The 22,938-nt window shown below is 45.9% G+C and overlaps 1 protein-coding gene across 6 annotated transcripts in view; it reads left to right on the top strand.

Annotated features, from left to right (window-relative positions):
• The window catches only part of KANK1 (KN motif and ankyrin repeat domains 1), a 209,803-nt gene that overhangs the window by 177,635 nt on the left and 9,230 nt on the right, over nt 1-22,938 (top strand). For all 6 annotated transcript variants that reach the window (XM_075597386.1, XM_075597358.1, XM_075597406.1 and 3 more), the window contains 4 exons: nt 17,761-17,979; nt 18,085-18,193; nt 20,653-20,856; nt 22,659-22,746. In XM_075597386.1, coding sequence (XP_075453501.1) covers nt 17,761-17,979; nt 18,085-18,193; nt 20,653-20,856; nt 22,659-22,746 — 620 coding nt within the window. The remainder of the gene's footprint in view (nt 1-17,760; nt 17,980-18,084; nt 18,194-20,652; nt 20,857-22,658; nt 22,747-22,938) is intronic.

Here is a 22,938-nt window from a genome sequence, read left to right as displayed (position 1 = left end):
TCCCCCCCCCCCCCCAAGTCAGCATCCCCCCAAGGCAGCATCCCCCCCCCCAAGGCAGCATCCCCCACCCCAAGGCAGCATCCCCCCCACCCCAAGTCAGCAGCATCCCCACCCCAAGGCAGCATCCCCCCCACCCCAAGGCAGCATCCCCCCCACCCCAAGTCAGCAGCATCCTCCCCACCCCAAGGCAGCATCCCCCACCCCAAGGCAGCATCCCCCACCCCAAGGCAGCATCCCCCACCCCAAGGCAGCATCCCCCACCCCAAGGCAGCATCACCCACCCCAAGGCAGCATCACCCACCCCAAGGCAGCATCCCCCACCCCAAGGCAGCATCCCCCACCCCAAGGCAGCATCCCCCCCCAAGGCAGCATCCCCCCCCCCAAGGCAGCATCCCCACCCCAAGGCAGCATCCCCACCCCAAGGCAGCATCCCCACCCCAAGGCAGCATCCCCACCCCAAGGCAGCATCCCCACCCCAAGGCAGCATCCCCCACCCAAGGCAGCATCACAACCCCAAGGCACCCCCCCCAAGGCAGCATCCCCCACCCCAAGGCAGCATACCCCCCCCCAAGGCAGCATACCCCCCCCCCAAGGCAGCATACCACCCCCCAAGGCAGCATACCCCCCCCCAAGGCAGCATACCCCCTGCCCCCAAGTCAGCATACCCCCCCCCCCCAAGTCAGCACCCCCCATGCCTACCAGATGATGTTGGCGGCGGTAGCAGACTCTGTTGCCGCCGACGGTGGCAAAAGGAGGAGAGTAGGTGGTGGATGGCGGCGATGGCAGGTGAAGCAGGGGGAACCGCGCTCTACTAACAGAACCTGAAGTTCCGGGTCGCGGGACTGGTGGAGCGCATTCCCCTGCTGGAGCGGGGAAGGGGGGTTAGGGGGGTTACAGGAAGCGCACGCGTTTGCTGGTGCGCGCTCCTAGAGGGCACAGACAGCATGCGGCCGCAAGGGTTTACCAGGGAGGGAGAGGAGTGGGGAGGGAGAGGAGGGGGGAAGAAGGGGGGCCGTCGCAGGGGGGGGGGAGCGGGCCCGCAGAGGAGCTGCATGTTGCTTCCCCTTCCGCCCCACGTTGGGAGCAGGGGGGGGGGGGAATCGGGCACGCAGAGGAGCTGAGAGTTGCTTGCCCTTCCGCCCCACGTTGGGAGCAGGGGGGGGGGAATCGGGCACGCAGAGGAGCTGAGAGTTGCTTGCCCTTCCGCCCCACGTTGGGAGCAGGGGGGGGGGAATCGGGCACGCAGAGGAGCTGAGAGTTGCTTGCCCTTCCGCCCCACGTTGGGAGCAGGGGGGGGGGAATCGGGCACGCAGAGGAGCTGAGAGTTGCTTGCCCTTCCGCCCCACGTTGGGAGCAGGGGGGGGGGGAATCGGGCACGCAGAGGAGCTGAGAGTTGCTTGCCCTTCCGCCCCACGTTGGGAGCAGGGGGGGGGGGGGGAATCGGGCACGCAGAGGATCTGAGAGTTGCTTGCCCTTCCGCCCCACGTTGGGAGCAGGGGGGGGGGGGAATCGGGCACGCAGAGGATCTGAGAGTTGCTTGCCCTTCCGCCCCACGTTGGGAGCAGGGGGGGGGGGGAATCGGGCACGCAGAGGAGCTGAGAGTTGCTTGCCCTTCCGCCCCACGTTGGGAGCAGGGGGGGGGGAATCGGGCACGCAGAGGAGCTGAGAGTTGCTTGCCCTTCCGCCCCACGTTGGGAGCAGGGAAGGGGGGAGCGGAGCGGGCCTAGTTTTTTTTTTTTTTTTTTTTTAAATCCCATCGAGGGCCGCACAGAGAGGCCAGGCGGGCCGCGGGCCGCGTGTTGTGCAGCCCTGTTCTGAAAAAATCAGAGGCTTAATCTGTATATTAAAACTCATTTAAAAAAATGGCATTGCGTTGAATTAAAAAAAAAAAAGAAAAAAGTAGTAGTATTTTTTTATTATCTAATACTAAGAACTGATTTATTTAAAAAATAAAAAAAATAAACACGTAGGATATTGCATGGATTGCGCCTTTAAACTATTTATGCAGAAATAGACAACTAAACATGCGACTATCATTAGTACACTTTGGTTCCTGGAAGGAATACACAGTATAGCATCCAGATAACCGGGAACATTGTTCTTGAACATGGTTCATAAATGTAATTTGAAATAAATGGAGTAGCAATTTAGAGCACATGGTAAATAGGAGAAATGAAATGCGTCTGGAAAAGTCCAAATGAACAATGTCGATTCTTAGTAGAGCTAGATGAAGTCTTTGAGTTAGAGATATTAAAAGCACCATACAGTACAAAACCAGTATAACAGACCTAAAAAAAATAAAGCAGCATCATTTTGTTAAATTCTCTTCTGGGAAATGGGGGGAATATAAGAGTATAATGGTGCTCATTTATATACAGATGTAGTCGGACTCATTACCCTTGTGACCACGGTTAGCTGCAGTCCTGCTTCCCCAGAAACACTGTGATTGGGACTGTGAGTGTGAGTGTTCTCCGCAGTGCAGCAGCGGTGCCTGCACCTTCCTCGGACTTGCCGGATATATTATTATTTTTTGCTTGGTTTTTGCTACACCTTCTCCCCATTCCAGAGACATTTGTCGTTTTTCCTTTTATGCCGGTGTTTGGCAAGAGTGGTGAGTGGTGGCATTTTTTTATTATTTGGGGTTATTGTAAGAACTCCTGTTGCAAGTTTAGGCTAAGGCCCCGCTGCACGTGCCGGCGCGCCCGCCTTGCGTCCTGGCGTTGCGTGCACAGCACTTCACCACGATCTGCAGTTTTTAGGGAGCCATTTTTAGGCGCGGAGGCGTGCCCAAAACAGGCCGGGTGGGCGGGTCCATGATGGGGGCGCGGTCATGATGTACATTTTTTGATCTGTGTGTGTGTGTGTGTGTGTGTGTGTGTGTGTGTGTGTGTGTGTGTCCGTGTGTGTATTTACAGTATGTATTGTATCTTTTGCAGGGCCCCATATAAAAAAATCTCTGTTCGGCCAAGTTGGTTCAAACATCAGAATTATCCGAGAATAATTTTGCTGCCAATAGGATGTTGTCCTTTTATAGATCAGGTGCAATTTCTACCATGGCAGACTGATATATTGCCACCAATAAGGGGACTTGGCTGATATTGTTTTAGCCCTCTCAATGCAACACACACGCATATAGACGTTCACACAAACATGTAGAACTTATGCAGTGAGAGAAGAATCCACCCTTCAGCCGGCGATCTCCCCTCCTCATTGTCTCCCTGCCACACCATGAGACGCGTCGCCGCTCGGGATCACAATCCTATTGTAGCCTCTGCTGGCTGGCGCGTCACAGTGCACAGCGAGGAGGGACTGGGGCCAACTAGGGAGGAAGTAAGGAGCTGGTGAGTGCAGCAGGACCCAAGTCTTGGTGAAAGGCAAATGCTGTATTCCAGATGTTCACTGGCTTTGCTAATGCGGTGCATTCTCTCTTGCTTGCCAACTTTTAGTTACGTGCATTGAGGAGCGATGCAGCCCTGCATGGTACGGAAACCCTTACGTTGCTGAGTTTGTGAGACGGTATTTGGTAACCAAAGTAGCATTTACCTCCAACCTCACTCCTAATGGAGCTCAAAAATTCACAGGCCTCGTATAAAGGGAATTGCTTTAAGGTGCAAGCCCACATAGTTGGCCATTTGAGGTTTTTTGGGTGGCCTTTGAATTGGCCACGTTTGTCAAATAAGTATTTTCTTTACCCTAATCACCCTGTCTTTATCAGAGATCCAATAAAGTGTAAGGAGATGCTGGCTGTGCAAGCTGATCTCACAGTGACATCACACAGCGGAGCAGCCAGGGGAACGCAAACCCCTCCCAAGTCTAAGGCCGTGTCCATAGAAGGACAGGCCGTGCTGAGGCGTGCGGACGCTCCGCGCTGAGCCCCTGCATCCTCAATGAGGATGCCTTGAGAGGGGGCTCACGCGAGCGTCCGCAGGCGTGCGGAGGAGTTGGAGGTTTCAGCCGAGCGCCAAGCTGTTTTTCAGCGCGCTGTCGGCTGAAACCCTCCAATGATAGTGGGGCTGCGTCAACGTCACGGCGCCGTGACGTCGACGTCAGTGCGTCGCGGGCGATTGGCCCTGCGACGTCACTGCCCCGCCTCCCTACAGTCTCCCCCCACCTCCGATCGCGGACGCTGGCTCGCCTGTATGGGCATGAAATCGCCCAGCTTCTGCAGGCGAGCCTCAGCGTCCGCTCGCCTCAGCACGGCTCCCCCCCTCTATGGCCCGGGCCTAACTTTAAAAAATACATTAACATACTTATAGGTGTCATGCCTGGGTAAAAACTGTATAAATTAAATGACCCCTTAAATATGTCACTATATTTCATTTCCTAAGAAGTAGTAATTGTATTTGTCCAAAGGATTCTTGTTATCAGAGGCTTACGTTTGTTTGAGCAATGATTAGCATCGTAACCCCTTTGCAAAGAACAAAAGATTTGGTGATGTACACTCTTACGACTAATTGATGAGATCAAGATGACAAAACCTCTCCCTGCAATCTCTTAATTAGCACCATGCAAACATTACAAGTTTAAAACGGCAATTTGTTTTGTTAAATTATTAATTTTTTTTAAGCTTACCTGGGGCTTTCTGAGCGCTGATCTGCGGTCCTCTGATCTCAGGAGACACCACTACAACTAAGCAGGTTCACAAACTGAAAGTCGAGCGGTTCTGTCCCGATGCTGCTGCATTATTGGCTGCCGGGAAGAGCCCTGATCCTGCGGTTATGCCGTCTCCACCAGGCAAGTATTCTTGCCTCGCGGACAAACCACATTGAATATTGAAAACTGGTGGGGTCCCCGGAGGTCGAGATCAGCTCTGGGTAAGTTAAACAATTTCAAATGCAAGCCGCACCGACTGCTGCTTTAGAGGCAATCCAAGCAGCTTAAATTGTATTTATTATTTTTAAATATATGCAGCATTTGATTACCTTTTTATTGAAAACGAATTGCCTAAGCTGCTAATTGATTCGTTCTCCCGTAATCGTTCTGCAAAATCTGGCTTCCCAAGGTTAATTAAATGGCTGCGTTTCAGTTTCAAATCAATCCTTCAGTCAGTGTAACTCAGCAGCTACAATGTATCCTGATATTACTGAGGTAACATTATCTATTGTTACAGTTTTGCAGATCAAACAGCTGGGAATATTGGCAACAAATTATCACACACAGGAAAGTGTTACGAAGTTCTTGCACTGCTGGGAAAGTGTTAAAAACCTTCTAAAGAAATCTGAGGCTTAATCTGTATATTAAAACTCATTAAAAATGGCATTGAGTTGAATAAAAAATAAAAAAAGTAATATTTTTTATTATCTAATACTAAGAACTGATTTATTTAAAAAAAACTAAACACGTAGGATATTGCATGGATTGCGCCTTTTAATTATTTATGCAGAAATAGACAACTAAACATGCGACTATCATTAGTTCACTTTGGTTCCTGGAAGGAATACACAGTATAGCATCCAGATAACTGGGAACATTGTTCTTGAACATGGTTCATAAATGTAATTTGAAATAAATGGAGTAGCAATTTAGAGCACATGGTAAATAGGAGAAATGAAATGCGTCTGGAAAAGTCCAAATGAACAATGTAGATTCTTAGTAGAGATAGATGGTCTTTGAGTTAGAGATATTAAAAGGCAACATACAGTACAAAACCAGTGTAACAGACCTAAAAACAAAAGCTGCATAATTTTGTTAAATTCTCTTCTGGGAAATGTGCATTGGGGGGAATATAAGAGTATCATGATGCTCATTTATATACAGATGTAGTCTGACTCATTTCCCTTGTGACCACGGTTAGCTGCAGTCCTGCTTCCCCAGAAACACTGTGACTGTGAGTCTTCTCCGCAGTGCAGCAGCGGTGGCTGCACCTTTCTCGGACTTGCGGGAAATATTATTATTTTTTGCTTTGTTTTTGCTACGACTCCGAGGAAGATGAGTCGGGCTATATCTGTAGCATAGTATGAAAGGGGAAGCAATGCTGCTTTAATTAACTCTCAATATGTTTGTGCTTACTTAAAGCAGCAATCCTGAACCCCCAAACCTCATCCATATTTTTTTTTAACTTTTAGTAGAGCTGATCTGTGGTCTTCTGATATCCAGGGAACACCTTCTCCCCATTCCAGAGACATTTGTCGTTTTTTCTTTTATGCCCGTGTTTGGCAAGAGTGGTGACATCTCTCTGACATCGCAGTTTTTTATTGGCCGCATGAGCTGCAATAGGCTGACCCCGGCTTTGTCCTCCAGTAGTGTCAATGCTGTTATAAACCTCTGCAGGACAAAATATCAGTTTCATGTCTACAACCCGTGCAATCGAATGGAAGATCACTGCAGTAATGTGTATATTGCAGCTTAGCCCACACAGGATTCAGGGGAGCTCTGTGACTCCTTCCTTCTGCACTAAACATAAAACTATTCTGCAACATAACAGCAGAGATAAAAACTCTGAAATGTGTATGTTTCTAAATGGATATCGGGGACGTTTGGATGTTTTCAGATGACATGTCGGTGACACCTTGGTAAGGCCACTAACTCCACATAACCCCTTCTGGGTTTTTCCGAATCCCTCTTTTTAGGGTGTAGCCCACTCTTGTATTAAGGGGCTAACTGTGGGCCCCCTCCCCACCCCATCATGTGTTGTATTATTGTCAATTTAAGGGTATATCTAGCCACCCCTTATGTTCTAGAAGCAGGTTCTTCAGAGTTCTGGAAACAAAAGAAACAGCGCACAACGCCAAATAGTGAAGCAAGTAATACAAATATATTGGTAAAAAGGGTAATTAATCTGCGTACATCATATAGGAAAAAAAGTGCATTTAGTGTGTATCACACTGGTTACCACTCGGCAGCTGGTGCTTGCTTCTCTCAGCGGGAACAGCTGTGATGGCTCTGTAGCAGGATTCTTGTTGGGACTCCTCATCCGGCAGTTTGCAACTCCAAAGGGGGGTTTCCCTTCAAACAGCCAGTCTCCGCTGCAGGTAATAGCACTCGATAAGACCGCCAAAGATTTCAAATGTGCTGGGGCAGCTTGTATAGTTCAGCAGGCAAATTCTCTGCACACGGAGGTACACCCACAGCTTGTAGGAACACACTCAGCGTGCCACGCTGCCGCTCTGTCACAGAACGCTGCGTGATGACGTCACAGTCCTTGCAGCAGTGATGGGATCGGCAGGGAGATAATGAAGTCTCTAAACAGCCCTAATAGCACACAGGAGTGATAGTGGCAGGGCAAAGCCAATAGATGTAGCAATAATAATAATAAGGCAATAGGCATACAACATCCAACGCGTTTCGTAGAATTAACTACTTCTTCAGGGAATAATTAGGCCATTACCCGGAGGTCTTATATAATGGCCTAATTATTCCCTGAAGAAGTAGTTAATTCTACGAAACGCGTTGGATGTTGTATGCCTATTGCCTTATTATTATTATTGCTACATCTATTGGCTTTGCCCTGCCACTATCACTCCTGTGTGCTATTAGGGCTGTTTAGAGACTTCATTATCTCCCTGCCGATCCCATCACTGCTGCAAGGACTGTGACGTCATCACGCAGCGGTCCGTGACAGAGCGGCAGCGTGGCACGCTGAGTGTGTTCCTACAAGCTGTGGGTGTACCTCCGTGTGCAGAGAATTTGCCTGCTGAACTATACAAGCTGCTCCAGCACATTTGAAATCTTTGGCGGTCTTATCGAGTGCTATTACCTGCAGCGGAGACTGGCTGTTTGAAGGGAAACCCCCCTTTGGAGTTGCAAACTGCCGGATGAGGAGTCCCAACAAGAATCCTGCTACAGAGCCATCACAGCTGTTCCCGCTGAGAGAAGCAAGCACCAGCTGCCGAGTGGTAACCAGTGTGATGCACACTAAATGCACTTTTTTTCCTATATGATGTACGCAGATTAATTACCCTTTTTACCAATATATTTGTATTACTTGCTTCACTATTTGGCGTTGTGCGCTGTTTCTTTTGTTTCCATTTCTTAGTGTGTGGGGGGAGCTGAGCCACCCCCTGTGTTTATAGCAGCAGACGCCCATATCAATTACACGGTTATGTAATATATTTTACTTTTACTTTCACTGTGGTTTTTGTGGTATCACGTTCCACGTATTTTATAGGGTTCTAGTCACTGCACTGTATTTATTTTTAGGGTTAAATAGTAGCGCACAGTATAATTTCTATTTCTTCAGTGTTCTGACTGGGGTCCTCACTGTGAGTCCTGTAAATAGGTTTGTGTGATTAGGAATATGTAGTAAGATGTGTCCTGTCATCCTTTTTATTGTTTTGCAGTTGGTAACGTGTCCCTTCTAAGCTAGCCCCTGTTAAAAGAACAGGAAACCTAAGTTTGTGGGAGAGAGCTGCCAATTGTCTTGGCCTCGTAGGGTTGCCCCTACCACAGCCTGACTGCCACTGCCCTCATAGGGTTGCCATTAGTGCAGCCTGTGCTCACATTGAACCTGCGCATCCAGGAGGTTCTCATTGCGTCCTAACCTCCTTGCAAACTGTTTCCATTACATCTTTTTCAATGGATACTTAAGTCTTTCACCCCCCTGAATAGGAGCGGGGCCTACCAGGGGATGAAGTCCAGAAAAATACTATTGTTTGCAACGAGTTCTGTCCAGATGCACTGTATATCAGTACATGTCAAGTGTTTTTAGACGCTTGTCAATAAAGCACCTTTTTGTTTTATAAACGTTGCTGGCACCCATCTCTTTCTCCATACTATTATCCACGCCCAGCCTGCACCTACCCAGCACCCTGACAACGCCTGAGAGGCTGAGCACTGCCATTGTACATTACTAATCTGATGTGACCTCCTTTAGAGTCGGGTAAGGAGGGTTACAAAGGTTTTAAAGGACAGAAACTGGTTTGTATAAGGTGATCTTTTTAGTTCCGGAGAGGGCAACAGTGGTTTTCAGGGCATTCTGCTGCTGAATGATACTTTGCTGCTGTCATCAGGGCATAACATTCAAATGGATGCTTTTCCGAGAGCGAATTAAATCAGCTACAATGGTATTATTACTGCTATTATTCACTCCTCTTTCATCCAAAGTGCTGTCCTGTTGCTGTTCTTTCACCTGATATGTGCTGGCAACCCCCATAGTAAATAATAGTAAATTCTCCAAGCCAGCCGTTTTGGCGGAAAAATACAATTATTGACGCTCATTTGCACATTTAATCCATATTATGCAAAACACTGAAACTGCTGTCACCTATAAACACCGTGCTACTGGTTATAACAGAGATTAAATGCTTTCACTAAATACGTTTGCTATATTTTAGAGCGAAAAAAATTGTCAACTTTTAGCAAATATCTCTGTACACTTTGCAGTTATTTTTGATTAAACTTTTTCGTTAAGCTTTTTATGCTGTTGCCCTTTAGTTTAGAGATAGCTGCTTTGTATTTTGTTGGGAAGGGTAAAAAGAAAATGGCTACCGTTGGCTCTGATTGGTCTAGCCACCTTATAAAATCCATGTGCTATGGTATGTAGCGGGAATGTAATGGGGATTGTTTATTTAACACCATCTATGCTCCTACTCTGCCTTTCCGGCTCTGGGAACACAGGAGCACTTGTGTAGTGACAACATCGGAACAATACGGGGAACTTTCTCTCGTTACCAGTGAAAACATACTGTAGCTATGGTCTTGATCAGTTCTAGGCCCCCCGGGGGGGGAGGCGGGGTTATACCATGATGTACAGTGTACAATGTGAGGGGTATAAACATGGCAGATCTCGGAATATAACTCTACATCATACAGGCACTAAAGTGATTAAATACACGTGTTTCAACCTTAAATGGCAAATATTTCTATCCAACCTGTTCACTGTATGCGGCCATAAAATGCAGGTTGATGGATTGAACGCATAGGATTACGCGATTGCAACATAATTCATTTAAATTCAAGCTGCAGGTTTTTGTTTCTTGAAATGCTGCAAAACTAAAACTTCAACCGGTGTGAACGTTATATCCCAGTCGAGAGCAGCAGCCTGGTGAGGTCTGACAGGTCAGGGCTTTTCTCCCGTGACCCTGAAAAAATGCGTCAGTTGTTTGGAATATTTCCAGTCATTACCTCATCCTATTTCTAACAGAGGATAAGAACTGAAGTGCATTAATGTACCAAACAAGCTCCAAATTAAGCCCCTGGTTGCAGGGTGGTGAATTGGTTCTCGAATGAAAACAAAAGCGCTGAACCACCTTTCAGAAGGAATAAACAGATGCCCAAGTTATTTGTGTCTAACAAGCCCTCGTTGTTGTTGTTTTTTTCCAGTTCTTCTTGCAAATAATCTCACGTATACAAACATGCCAACCTAATATAGAGATAAAGTCATTGTAGCTCTGCACCATTTACAGGCACAATGAAGCCCTTCTATCTCATTGTGGTGGCGAGGGACACAGTGCCAGCTCCTTGTGAACCCACTGGGTTCTCCCATTACAGAGACTTCTACAAGTGAACCGGCCGGAGGGGACCTGCACACAGTGTAAAACAATGTATTCTGAGCAGAACGTGGCCTCTGCTGCATAGGTCTGATGTAAATAGAAAGGCAATCGACCAAGGATTAAGCCCCAGTGGATATGGTACAGGACAATATATATCCATTTTTCTATCCCCCCATAAGCTGTATGATGTATATTGGCTTGGGATAAAGGAGGTGCTCATTCTAAAAGCTGCAGCACCCCCAAAACAAAAGGCCTGTGTGGCCCACAAGGAGTCAGACAAGTATCAAGATTCTGTAACAGGATGTTGATCTTTGGGTTTAGCCATGTGTGCGTGTGTGTATTATGGTTTCAATAGCACGCAGAGCTTTATTTTAATGAATAATAAATATATACGGTATATAATATTCATTAAAATAAAGTGTGTGTGTGTGTGTGTGTGTGTGTGTGTGTGTGTGTGTGTGTGTGTGTGTGTGTGTGTGTGTATATACATATACATGTAGAGGTATCAGTATCGTGTTAGCCGAGCTTCAATAATCAAAAAATAAATAGACGATACCGTTCTGTGGCTAACGAAATGCTTTTATTTGTGCGAGCTTTCGAGATACACTGATCTCTTCTTCCGGCGATCTCTTTCATTGTAACATCGCCGGAAGAAGAGATAAGTGTATCTCGAAAGCTCGCACAAATAAAAGCATTTCGTTAGCCACAGAACGGTTTCATCTATTTATTTTTTGAATATATATATATATATATATATATATATATATATATATATATATATATATATATATATATATATATATATACACACACAGTGGTTGACAAATCACCAAAAAATCTACTCGCCACACAAAAAAATCTACTCGCCACCTAGTAGACTCGTATGCTGCTTGGGCCAATATTTACTCGCCCGGGGGTTAAATCCACTCGCCCGGGGCGAGCAAATGTATAGGTTTGTCGAACACTGTATATGTATATATATATATATATATATATATATATATATATATATATAAAATATACTGTATTTTTTGCTTGGTGACTTTGGTACGTTGCTGCTTTAAAATGTACCACACATTACGTTTTCTTTTGGGGGGGAAGGGAGGCGGAGAAGGGCAGATTTTTTTAGTTTATAGAACTTGCATAGTGGTTATGTAAAATTGATCATGGTTTGTGTGTGTTGGTTTGTGTGTGTGTGTGTGTGCGTGTGTGCGCAATTCACACCACCTGTCCCACTGCCTTAACGATCTGGTACAGTACTTGGTTTTGCCAAGTAGTGCCATGCAGCCGTGCAGAGCCCCTCCGTTTCACTGGACACTCCCGTGGAGTTTCCTTCCTTCGTGGCGTTATCAGATGTATCGGGGTTGTACAGCAGCACTGGGCAGGTCTGTGCTTTGGCAAACTCCTCAGCCTCTCAGTCACTGCAATTTCATTTCCTCTCCCGTGGAACAGAAAATAAAAATCAGTCGCTATGACTGGGAAACCTGAATTTGCTGCCCAAAAGGATATTTACTGGCGCTGTTAGGCGGTTGAGAGGAACAGTAAGAACTGCAGGATGTTATTATATCATTTATTCAATAAGAAAAATATTGTAGAAAATCAATGCACTGTGATATAGACTTGTCATACCTGTATAGGATACAAAAAGCAAAAGTGCGCAGCTAATATGTGGTATAACACACAATCGTGAATACAATGTGCAATAAACATTTCTTGGGGGTGGCTCGACACCCCTAGAACTGGAGAAACGGAAAAAGTTAATTTTACTAAAGAATAATAAGTTCTGCGTACATCAGAGTATATAAAATCAGGCAATGGATAAGTGGTGGTGTGGTGTGGTAACCCCACTTATCCATTGCCTGATTTTATATACTCTGATGTACGCAGAACTTATTATTCTTTAGTAAAATTAACTTTTTATACTGTACTTCACTATGTGCGTTGTGCGCCTTGTTCTTTTTTCGTTCATACCTGTATAGCTGGCAAGAAAGTGGATTTTAGACTTCAACTATTTCAGGATTACATTACCTCTATTTTTGGTCCTCTACCTTCTCTATTTCTGCCATAGAGTGGAGGTAAAATATATCTGTCTCTCTGTCTGTGTCTCTCTCTGTGTCTGTCTGTCTCTCTCTGTGTCTCTCTCTCTGTGTCTCTCTCTCTGTGTCTCTCTCTCTGTGTCTCTCTCTCTGTGTCTCTCTCTGTGTCTCTCTCTCTGTGTCTCTCTCTCTCTGTCGTCTCACAACCCATGTGTTGAAGCCTGGAGCCTTCGGCTAATTAGATCAGCAGGGGAGCTGTTGACATCATTGCGACTCGCAAAAACAAAAAAGTAGATTTGACAAATATTTTCAGTAAACGATATTTCTTCTACTAAATGACTGAATCCTAGGTATAAATACAAAAATGATAAACCTAGAGATTGATGCTAGATGGGAACCAACTTGCCTAAATAGATCTATATCCACAAAAGGGTGCTAAGCTTTTTTTTCTTTTAATGGGAGTGGAGCTGGGCTAAGGCTTGGCGCCCTTTTGTGGCTCTGGGCCTTAGTCTGGCCATTTTTCTATCTGCTTTGATACCTCAGACCAGTATAGTTAGTTTGGTTTCTTAGGTGTGTAATATAGTGCGTGCGCTACTGTGCGCACGCGCATCAATTATAATTGGCTGTATTAGCCAGGCGTTTGTATACTTGGGACGTGCGCGCACGGCCATGAGCGGTGGCGCGGCAGACCAGGGAAAATACAATAAAATTGTATTTTCGTGCTGATGCCACGCCGCGAACCAATCACAGTACGGCCTAACGCTGTGACGTCAGTCACGCCCCCTAACCGCGCGTGTCACAACTTGCTTGCACCCTAACAACTAAACGCGCAAGCTGGGCGCGCGCCAGCACGCACAGCAGCGAGGACTATAAAACAAGCCTTAGATATTTAGGATAAATAGCCTGGTGTCTGTCTAAAGCATTTTTGTATACTCTTATTGTACTATTTGCCACCTCTGTGGGGAGGCTCTTGTTTGAGTCTTATTGGCATAATGCTATTGATGAATAGGAAACTGCGTACGTTAGGGACGTCCATGAGATTGACTTGCTTGGAAGCGCCTTTACCCCGCATGAAAATCTGCCCTTTCGGTAATTTCTGTTAGCAACAAACAGGTGTAATATATATTCATTCCTATAAAACTCTTTGGGGGATGTTAATTCCAAAAATTATTTTATTCGGGTTTTTTTTTAATAGAGAATGACATCATAGATGATAACACTGGAATCCTGCCCATTTTTTTTATATAAAGGAAAGCCGAAGTACATTTTTTATATTATATTTTGGCAGGATAGAAATATTGCATTTCAACAATATTGTATTCAAATCGGTTCTTAAGTGTGCAGTCTCCTCATAGTAGGCAAATAAGTTATTTTTCTGTACACAACATATCATTGTAATTGTCTTCCTTTCAATACCTCCACTCGCCCCCCCCATAGTAAAAATGTCACTTATTTGCTTCTTGTATAAAAATGAGTCTCTTTCTATTTTCTTAGTCCGTTTCATTGAGATATCACCTGATAGTTATTGTTCTTTCCCACGATCTCTTCAGACTAATAATTCTGCCAAACATTCATCATTGGCCAAACAAAACATTAAAATCAGTGCAACATGTTATCAAATCCTTTAGGTACAGATAGTGTAGCCGAGTCCCCCTACCCTGCCTCCGGTGCGGGGCAGCGTTTAGTGGTTCCACGGAGCTCCGCGCGATCGGGAGGTGGGGGCGGCCATTTTGTGAGTTGCGCATGCGAGGCGCACTTACGCAGAGTAAGAGTGTGGTGGCCATCGTAGGTTAGCTCTGCACATGAAGCCGTGGGGGACTAAATGTCCCAGAATCCTTAGAGGGAGGGACTGCCCACGTGGGGCTATCCCAGACAATGGGATTGTAGCATAGGGGGGAAATCCACCGTGTGCATGGAGGAGGCGCGCCAGTCCTGATGGAGGATCCAAAGGAGAAGGTAGTATCCAGGGAGCAGTGCTTCCTGGGCTAGGCCTAGACCTTGCCCATAGGCCTCAGCTTGGCCCTGAGCCACCCTAATAGGAGTGTTGTGGGGAAGGTCCCAGATAGGGATGCTTCCCTTTATTGATATTGTTGCACCAGTGACCAGATAGCCACACGGTGCCCTGCGGCCTGGGACCAGGTCACAGGATCCATAGACATTCAGGTGAGACCCTCCGGCTGGAGCTCAGCTCACGAGGCGGACCTGGACCCCTTAGGAGAGAGGGGATTTGTGTTGGAGGCCCCTCTGCGTGGGACCCGCTCCAACCCACTACGCGAAGCAGCACCTGGTTACTGGAGTACCCGGGCAGGTACCCAACGTGCACCTACATCCACAGGGGTAGCGCAACCTCACATTTGGGTGGGACTTGCTGGGACAGGACACCAGGGGTATTGGTGCCACAGCACCCTCAGTACTTTGGGGGAACCACCACGTGTTGGGTCATTAGGTGTACACTGTGGGTACAGTTATAACTGCTATTGCATGTGTTCAGTAAACCTTAGTCATATACCTTGGGTGTGTATTATTCATCACTGTGTATTGGTTCCTGTGAGGGGTTATCCCACCAACGCTGGGATCCCTCATGGGTGGAGGCGCTGCACGCAAGGAGAAAGAGCTCACCCAGGCTCCAAGAGGTGGAGGCTTAGGCCTCCTGTGAGCAACAGGTACCGCAGCACATGTAGTTGCCCGTGTAGTTCCCATAGACCTAGGGAAAGGGGGCTACAATAGTAAAAATTATTTCAATGCATTTGGTTAATCTGGAGACCTTAAAAGTAATTTAAAAAAAAAACTAAAATATAAATACTTTTAATTATCTAATTTGTTTTAAAAAAATTGTCAATCACCTATATTCAACTTATTAAACTGCCATAAATTATTATTATTGTCTTATTTATAATGCGTCAACATGTTCCGTAGTGCGATACAATGGGTAACAGAGTTATGTATATTACATAAACCGTTACATACAAGTGAGGGCAAACAGATAGCAGCAGGGCTCCCATTACCTTCTCTAAGAGTTTACAATCTAGAGGGAATGAGGGGCAATGTTAAAACAAGGTCAAGTGGCTGCTCAATGTAGGATGGAGTGTGTCTCAGGTTGGAGTATGGTCCAGCAGACCACTGATTCAATTAAGGTTTTGGGGGGATGTTACATAAGCTGGCGATTGGTCCCGGTGCTCGTCTGCCCCCAAAGTAGTTGGAGGGGACGGGGGGAGGTTAGGGGTATGCCACATAGGATTTCTTGAAAAGGTGAGTTTTCAGAGAGTAGTTAAATATCTGGAAGCTGGGGGGAGAGTCTGATGGTGCGTGTTAGGGAATGCCAGAGTGAAGTGGCAGCAAGGGAGACGTCTTTCAATGACCATTGAGAATAGCCTAATCATTCTAACATGGCGTTGTCACTGGAGACAAGACGATTAAAGTGAGAAGGAGCAGCTCAGTGAGTAAAGACACTGACTCTGTAAACAATGATGCCGAGTTTGAATCGGTGGAACCTGTTTCAATTACCAGTGTCGGTTCCTTGTGACCTTGGGCAAGTCACTTCATCTCCCTGTGCCTCAGGCGCCAAAAACAGATTGGTCAGAATATCCCAGTGACTCAGGAAGATCGCCTCGAGAACAGTGGAGCTCTGATCGGCAGCGGCTTACATACTTTTCTGGCCTCCATCTGAAAACTTGGAAAACTGGGTGCCTACCAATCAATAGGCCTCAATCAGTCGGCCGTGAGTTATTGACAACCCAAAGGGTTGGTCTTAAGGTTGGTGGACATTTTCAAACTGACCAATGGGAATCGAGCAGATGGGGCTAGGACCTTCGGCTTGAGCCATTGGTCAGTTTGAAAATGTCATCTTGATACCTCCCGCTGAGATAGGCACCTCACTGTTGGGAACGAACATTGCTTCCACTCTTGCAGTACGTTCTCCTCCGACATGAGTCAGCGCCCTTGCCCACTTCCCCGGTGTTCCCAATCACTGCACCTAGTCCTGAACAAAAGACTAGCCCACTGATTCATTGTGTGCTGGCCTCGCTAAGTGAGTTACGAGCCCAACACTCAATGAAGCCTACCAAAATACACACCGTAAAACACACAGGAATAAACAGTTTTTATATGGTGACAAAGAACAACGTGGCAGGATGGCCATCTTGACAGGTACCTTGGTCCCCAACTTGACGAGTAAGGGCAACCAGCATGCCAGGCTGCCCCTACCATCGCAGGAGTTACTCAGCAGCTATTTGCTCCTATGCCTGTTTACTAGATAGTTCAGGCAGCTTTATCAAAAGGTGTAAAAATAATAATAATAATAATAATAAAAGGGGAAAATATCCTTTACAGACTGTTTTGGCACCTACGAGGCCTAAAAATAGCTTTGGTGTGTTCCAGCACCGGAAGGTGTCTTATTGCAGAAGACTGCTTAGGAAATGTGGGCCTTCAAGTAGATTTTGGACTGTGATGCAGTTTTCACCACACTAAATGTTGCAATGTTGTGCTGATTTTGGAACATGGTCTGTAATTCTGGATTCTAATGCTCAAGATAGCTTTTCCAGACACATTTCATGAACGCTACACCAAATCTAAAATTAGATTACAGCCATGCATTGCTTTTGTACTTTTTGCACAAGAGTGCTCTTCCATAAAAGCAAATATATGTTCTACTCTATATATTGGTTTAATAATTAAAAACGTCTTATTGCATTTTGCAGAAGAGCTGTCTTACCTCCTGTTTGTTTATTCCTTGGTGTCCATTTCATGACATTGCATCATTTTTGTATTTTCTGATTTTCCTTTTTATTTCAGTGGCCAACTATAGGGGTCAGAGGCTCTGTGGAGATTTGCTTTCTTCTTTTACATGATGCCTTACTTAGGCCAAAGTATAATCTTCCTAAAACCTTCCATCAAAACCATGATGTTTTGTACTACTTTAGTTCTTTAACTGTGACTGGAAAGTGTTCTACACCCTACGTCAGTCCTTAAGGGCTACTAACAGCAGGATTTCTGTAATAACACATACTTACCCAATTACCTAGCCTTAATCATGTATATATACCTTTATTTGTATAGCGCCATTCATATACATAGCACTTTACAGCAGTGATATACGTGACATAATAGGAGACCTAATAGGAATAAGCCCTTCAGACATACCCGTAAAACATTAGAAAAAGGAGTCCCTGCCCGAAGATCTTAAGTAATAGTCGCCAAGATGAAACCTATCTCTTAGTCGCCTTGTCAACTGAACTTGGGAATTCCTGGTGCAGTGGATTAACAAAACTAATAAGTGGTTCTTTTATTACCATCAGAAGCTAACTTGGAGTGCATGCCCCAGGCTGAGGTCGTCAACGAATGTGTCACCGCTAGCGCTCGAACAGTTTGCCTTGAGCATAGATCTGGAGTCGCGCAATGGGAGATGCTTAAGCCAATGAAGCCCACAGCCATAGACCAGACCTCTACGTGTCTTCCAGCCAGCTCTGTTCCTTCTACAGAGTTCACTGAGGAAGAGATGGCTTCTGCGCTTTATGGTAATTATTTATATACTCTGTATGCTTCAAATATGTGTAAGCCACCTCTGTTGGCTAATTTGGAAAGGCGTAGTTGTTTACATGATTTCCTTTGTTTTTCCCCAGTAAGTACAAGTAGTCAGAGTACGCTGAAGTCCATCATGAAAAGAAAAGATGAGAAAAAAGTGTCTTCACATACCAAGAAAAATCTTCAGTTTGTTGGCATAAATGGAGGGTAAGAAGCTTTTGTTTCTTTTTACTTCATCTTTTAAACATCTTGAATATAATACAATACAATATACTTTATGTGGTGTCTTGTAGATCTAGTGAATGAAGGCCCATCAGTGTCAATACACATGCAATATTCTCAATAGCTGAAGGAAAATAACAACAATTTGTACAATTCTCTAAGCAGTGAGATGCTGGCTTATGTTTATCAATCCGACAGCATCACAATGTTTAACTGCTCTTGAAACTGGTTCTTGTTTTTTTGAGTGGATATTGTGGTGGGCAATATTTCTGCCCAGTACTAACAGAGTATCACATGCCCTGAGTCCAGGCGTACGGTGGGTAACTTTAGTGAGGGCACCTCCTGCTGCTCCAAATCCTCCCGCGATCAACGGGGCAATACTTGGAAAACGAAAACAAGAAGGAGCGCAACGAAGAGACTGGTAAGTATAAAAGTCATTTATATAGAGAGATAGCAAAATATTTTAAAAAAACTCACGTCAAGTAACCAATGCATCGGCACACCCACTGGAACCCTTCCTCTGCCACGTCACCACTGGTGCCTTCATTCGGCTGCCGATCAGCTGCCCTGCTAGGAGCCGGCGTCTCACTCGGCTGCTGTCATGGGCGCCCGCAGGGCGTAATGGATCCTCGCATTAACGTAATAAAATATGCTGGGCCGCGGCCCGGGATTGGATGGGAGGCCGGGGGCGGGGACTGCAGCAGTCACGCAGGAGTGGGGGCCGCCACGCTCTCCCACGCTTTAACTCCCCATCCTGCACCACGGCACCTCGAACCATCTGCAGTTCCAGCCTCACCGTCCCTCACCGTCCGTCTGCTGAACCCGTGGCCGCCGCCTGCCGGCCTGAGGTAGGCAGCTGCATACGGGAGGGACCCGTGGGACCAGGGAGAGATGGAGATGCGGGGGGAGAGAGGGAGATTGGAGGGGTAAAGGAGATTGGGGGGGGGGCGAGGGAGATTGGGGGGGGGAGATTGGGGGGGCAGGGGTGGGGGCCGCCACGTGCCCTCCCGCTCTCCCGCGCTTTAACTCCCCATCCGGCACCCAGACTCTCCCTCTGGCCCTCCCTCCTGCACCCCGGCACCCCTAATCACTCTCACCGTGAGATGGGAGATGCAGGGGGGGGGAAGAGATGGGAGATGCAGAGGGGGGGGGGAGAGAGATGGGAGATGCAGAGGGGGGAGAGATGGGAGATGCAGAGGGGGGAGAGATGGGAGATGCAGAGGGGGGAGAGATGGGAGATGCAGAGGGGGGGAGAGAGATGGGAGATGCAGGGGGAGGAGAGATGGGAGATGCAGGAGGGGGGGAGAGATGGGAGATGCAGGGGGGGGGGAGATGGGAGATGCAGAGGGGGGAGAGATGGGAGATGCAGAGGGGGGGAGACAGATGGGAGATGCAGGGGGGGAGAGATGGGAGATGCAGAGGGAGGGGGGGGAGAGATGGGAGATGCAGAGGGGGGAGAGATGGGAGATGCAGAGGGGGGGAGATAGATGGGAGAGATGGGAGATGCAGGGGGGGAGGGATGGGAGATGCAGAGGGGGGGGGAGAGATGGGAGATGCAGAGGGGGGGGAGAGATGGGAGATGGGGGGGGAAAACCCCCCTTATGCTGGTCGGGCTCGCTCGCCACGGTGCACTCACCACCACTTTTACGCCGGGCACTGGCCGTTAAAATTATGTCCCCCCCTGAAAAATTTTCTGCGGACGCCCATGGCTGCTGTGCTAATTTGCGGGACATTCCTTGTTAGGTCGGAAGATTACGAGCCAGGCACTGCGTCATGTTGTGATGTTTCCAGCGGGCGTGCTGATATATTTGTTACTCGACGCGAGTTTGGAATATTTTGCTATTTCTCTGTATAAATGATTTTTATACTTGCCAGTCTCTTCGCTCCTCCTTGATTTAGTTTCCCTGTACAGTCAGTCCTCGTTTTACAACGCTTCGCTTTACAACGAATGGCTTATCCAACGCTATGCAATGCATACCTATATTCATTTTTACAACGCCAAAATGCAACGTTGTGTATGTGTGTATATATATATACACATTCACATAAACAACGTTGCAAAGCATCGTAAGAGCGTATATATATAATATTATACTATATAATATTATACTATATAATATATTATTTATTATGTTATATTATATATATAATACAGTATATACACTATATAATTTATGTGTGTGCTGCATATCTTATTGCCTGCATAAAATATTTGGTGGATGATAGCATTAAAAATGCCTTCAGGAACGGAACCTTTCATTTAAACAGTGTTCCTATGGGAAAACGTGTTTCGCTTTACCATGTTTCGCTATCCAACGCCATTTTGAGTAACGCATTGCGTCGGATAACCGAGGACTGCCTGTACTAACAGAGACTAAAGCTATGGGAGTGAAATGATGCACATTCCTGCGTGATCCGAATTGCTCTTTCCTCGGCTCTTTCAGGTATGAAACTACATCGAGTGACGAATCGAGTTCTGACGAAAGCTCCTCAACCGAGTCAGATGATGAATGTGATGAGGACGGAAGTTTTAATGAGTCAGAGGAGATATATCATGGTGTGGCAAGTGGACCTGAAGGAGTTGGAGAATCGCAGAGAGATGGAGAGAAAGAGGAGGTGGAGCCAGAGAAAGTGGAAATTAGAGAGAAGTAGGTTTTCTTCCTTCATTAGTGTTTTGCTGGAGCGTTTACTAATGGTGTTTGCATCTCAGGAGGGGTGGCAGTGTGAGCATCACGTGCACATTTAAGTTTTGTGTTTGTATTCCTCAAATGTCCTATTTGTTTTTATGTATGTGATTAACAACATGTAAAACCGAAAGTATCACATCTCATTCATCTTTAAAGCTGCGATTGTTCCTGAGTTACAGACTATGAATATTTGATTCAGTCAGTTTTTTGCTGTGTTACAGAACAATCATTTATTAAATAATATAACGGGCGCAAGCATGGTTAGGGTGAAATAACCGTCTACGGTCAGGTGGAGTTAATAGAGAACACGGATAAACCTTGCCATCCCTTTCAATGTTTCTTTTGTTACTGTACATCAGATTGGGTTTCTTCTTTTCCCCAACTGAAAAACATTTAGAGCTGTCACTGTGAGGACTCAATAGCCATTATCATGTATGTATGTATGTATGTATGTATGTCTTTATTTACATAGCGCCATTAATGTACATAGTGCTTCACAGCAGTAATACACACGTGGCAATCATATAAATAACAAATAATACAAATAACACATAATGGGAAGAAGTGCTTCAGACATAAGTGACATTTAGGATAAGAAGTCCCTGTCCCGAAGAGCTTACAATCTTATTAAGTAGGAAGAACATACAGAGATAGTAGGAAGGTGTTCTGGTAAGTGCGTCTTCAAGGGGCCAAGGTTTATGTAGGAGGTGTATAGTATCATCCACAGAGATACTCATATGCTTCGTTAAGCAGGTATGTTTTAAGGTGGGTCTTGAGAGAGGGTGCCTGTCGGATATTGAGGGGAAGGGCATTCCAGAGGTGTGGGGCAGTCGGTGAGAAAGGTTTACAGCGGGAGAGGGCTATAGGCACAAAAGAGGTAGAGAGAAGACATCCTTGGGCAGAACGCAAGAGTCGGGATGGTGCATAGTGAGAAATTAGGGCTGAGATGTAAGGATCATCATGTTATTTGGGCTTTTACTTTTATTTGAAATCAGCGGTGTTTGCAAGGTCTTCAAGGTACACTGGCGGCATCACAATGTTAACATAGTAATACAGATTGGTCAGATTTCTCTGACCGATTTATTATTTCAAGGTTTTCTAGAGCTGACAAATATTTGTTGCTATGGCAACATCATAAAAGTAAAAGAACGGTACTTTTTTGTACATTATCAGTATCATTATCCAGTTTTGTGATTGTTGGACCAAAATGTTTAGTTTGTGCATTCATTCAAATATTCAATAGAAGGCATATTTGGGTTATTCTGCGAATGATCAATGCATGCATAGTTTAAAAAAAAAAAAATTAAATCTTGTAATTGATCGTCTTTGAGCATAGTAGATGATTGACCTTATAACAGGGGTGTGAAAACTGGGGGGCAGGAGATTTTTCTGGGGGGGCGCGGGCGGTTGCAGAGGCCCCGCACTCTTCCCGCAGGCATTTAATTAAATCCCGGGGGATCGCGTGAGGCCTCTGCAACACTCCACTTACCGGGATTCAGCCGGCTGGCCCATGTGACGTGACGTCACATGACCCCGCAGCGTCATTTGACGCGAATACAAGGTGGGGGGGGGGGCGCGAGAGCCGGGGGAAGGGAAGACGGGGGCGCAACTTCAAAAGTTTGCGCTCCCCTGCTTTATAACAATATAAATCCATTCAATAATCCGTAAAAGGTCCATAATAACCACTTCGATACAATAATTTTGTCTATCCATGCAAATACTGGGAAGTGATCCCCTAAAGCTCTGCTTTGCCTCCTATACAGATACGAGTTAAGTGAAAAGATGTTGTCGGCATGCAATATATTAAAAGATGCTGTGGATGACCCAAGGGCGTTGGCCACTAAAGATGTGGTAAGTTCCCCTCCATGCTCGATGCACTATATATAATATTTCAATTTATAATTACCACAGTTGATTTTTTGGATATGTCAAGGACACTCTAAAAAGTGCAATCCGTTTTCCTTTTTGTCATTCCCTGGGGGTCTTTTCTATAAAAATAAGACTAATGCGTGTCTGACGTTTTTATTACCTCTTCTCTTCATA

Source organism: Ascaphus truei, chromosome 1 (genome assembly GCF_040206685.1).
Source record: "Ascaphus truei isolate aAscTru1 chromosome 1, aAscTru1.hap1, whole genome shotgun sequence".
NCBI lineage: Eukaryota > Metazoa > Chordata > Amphibia > Anura > Ascaphidae > Ascaphus > Ascaphus truei.
This window is presented reverse-complemented; position numbering and strand designations above follow the sequence as displayed.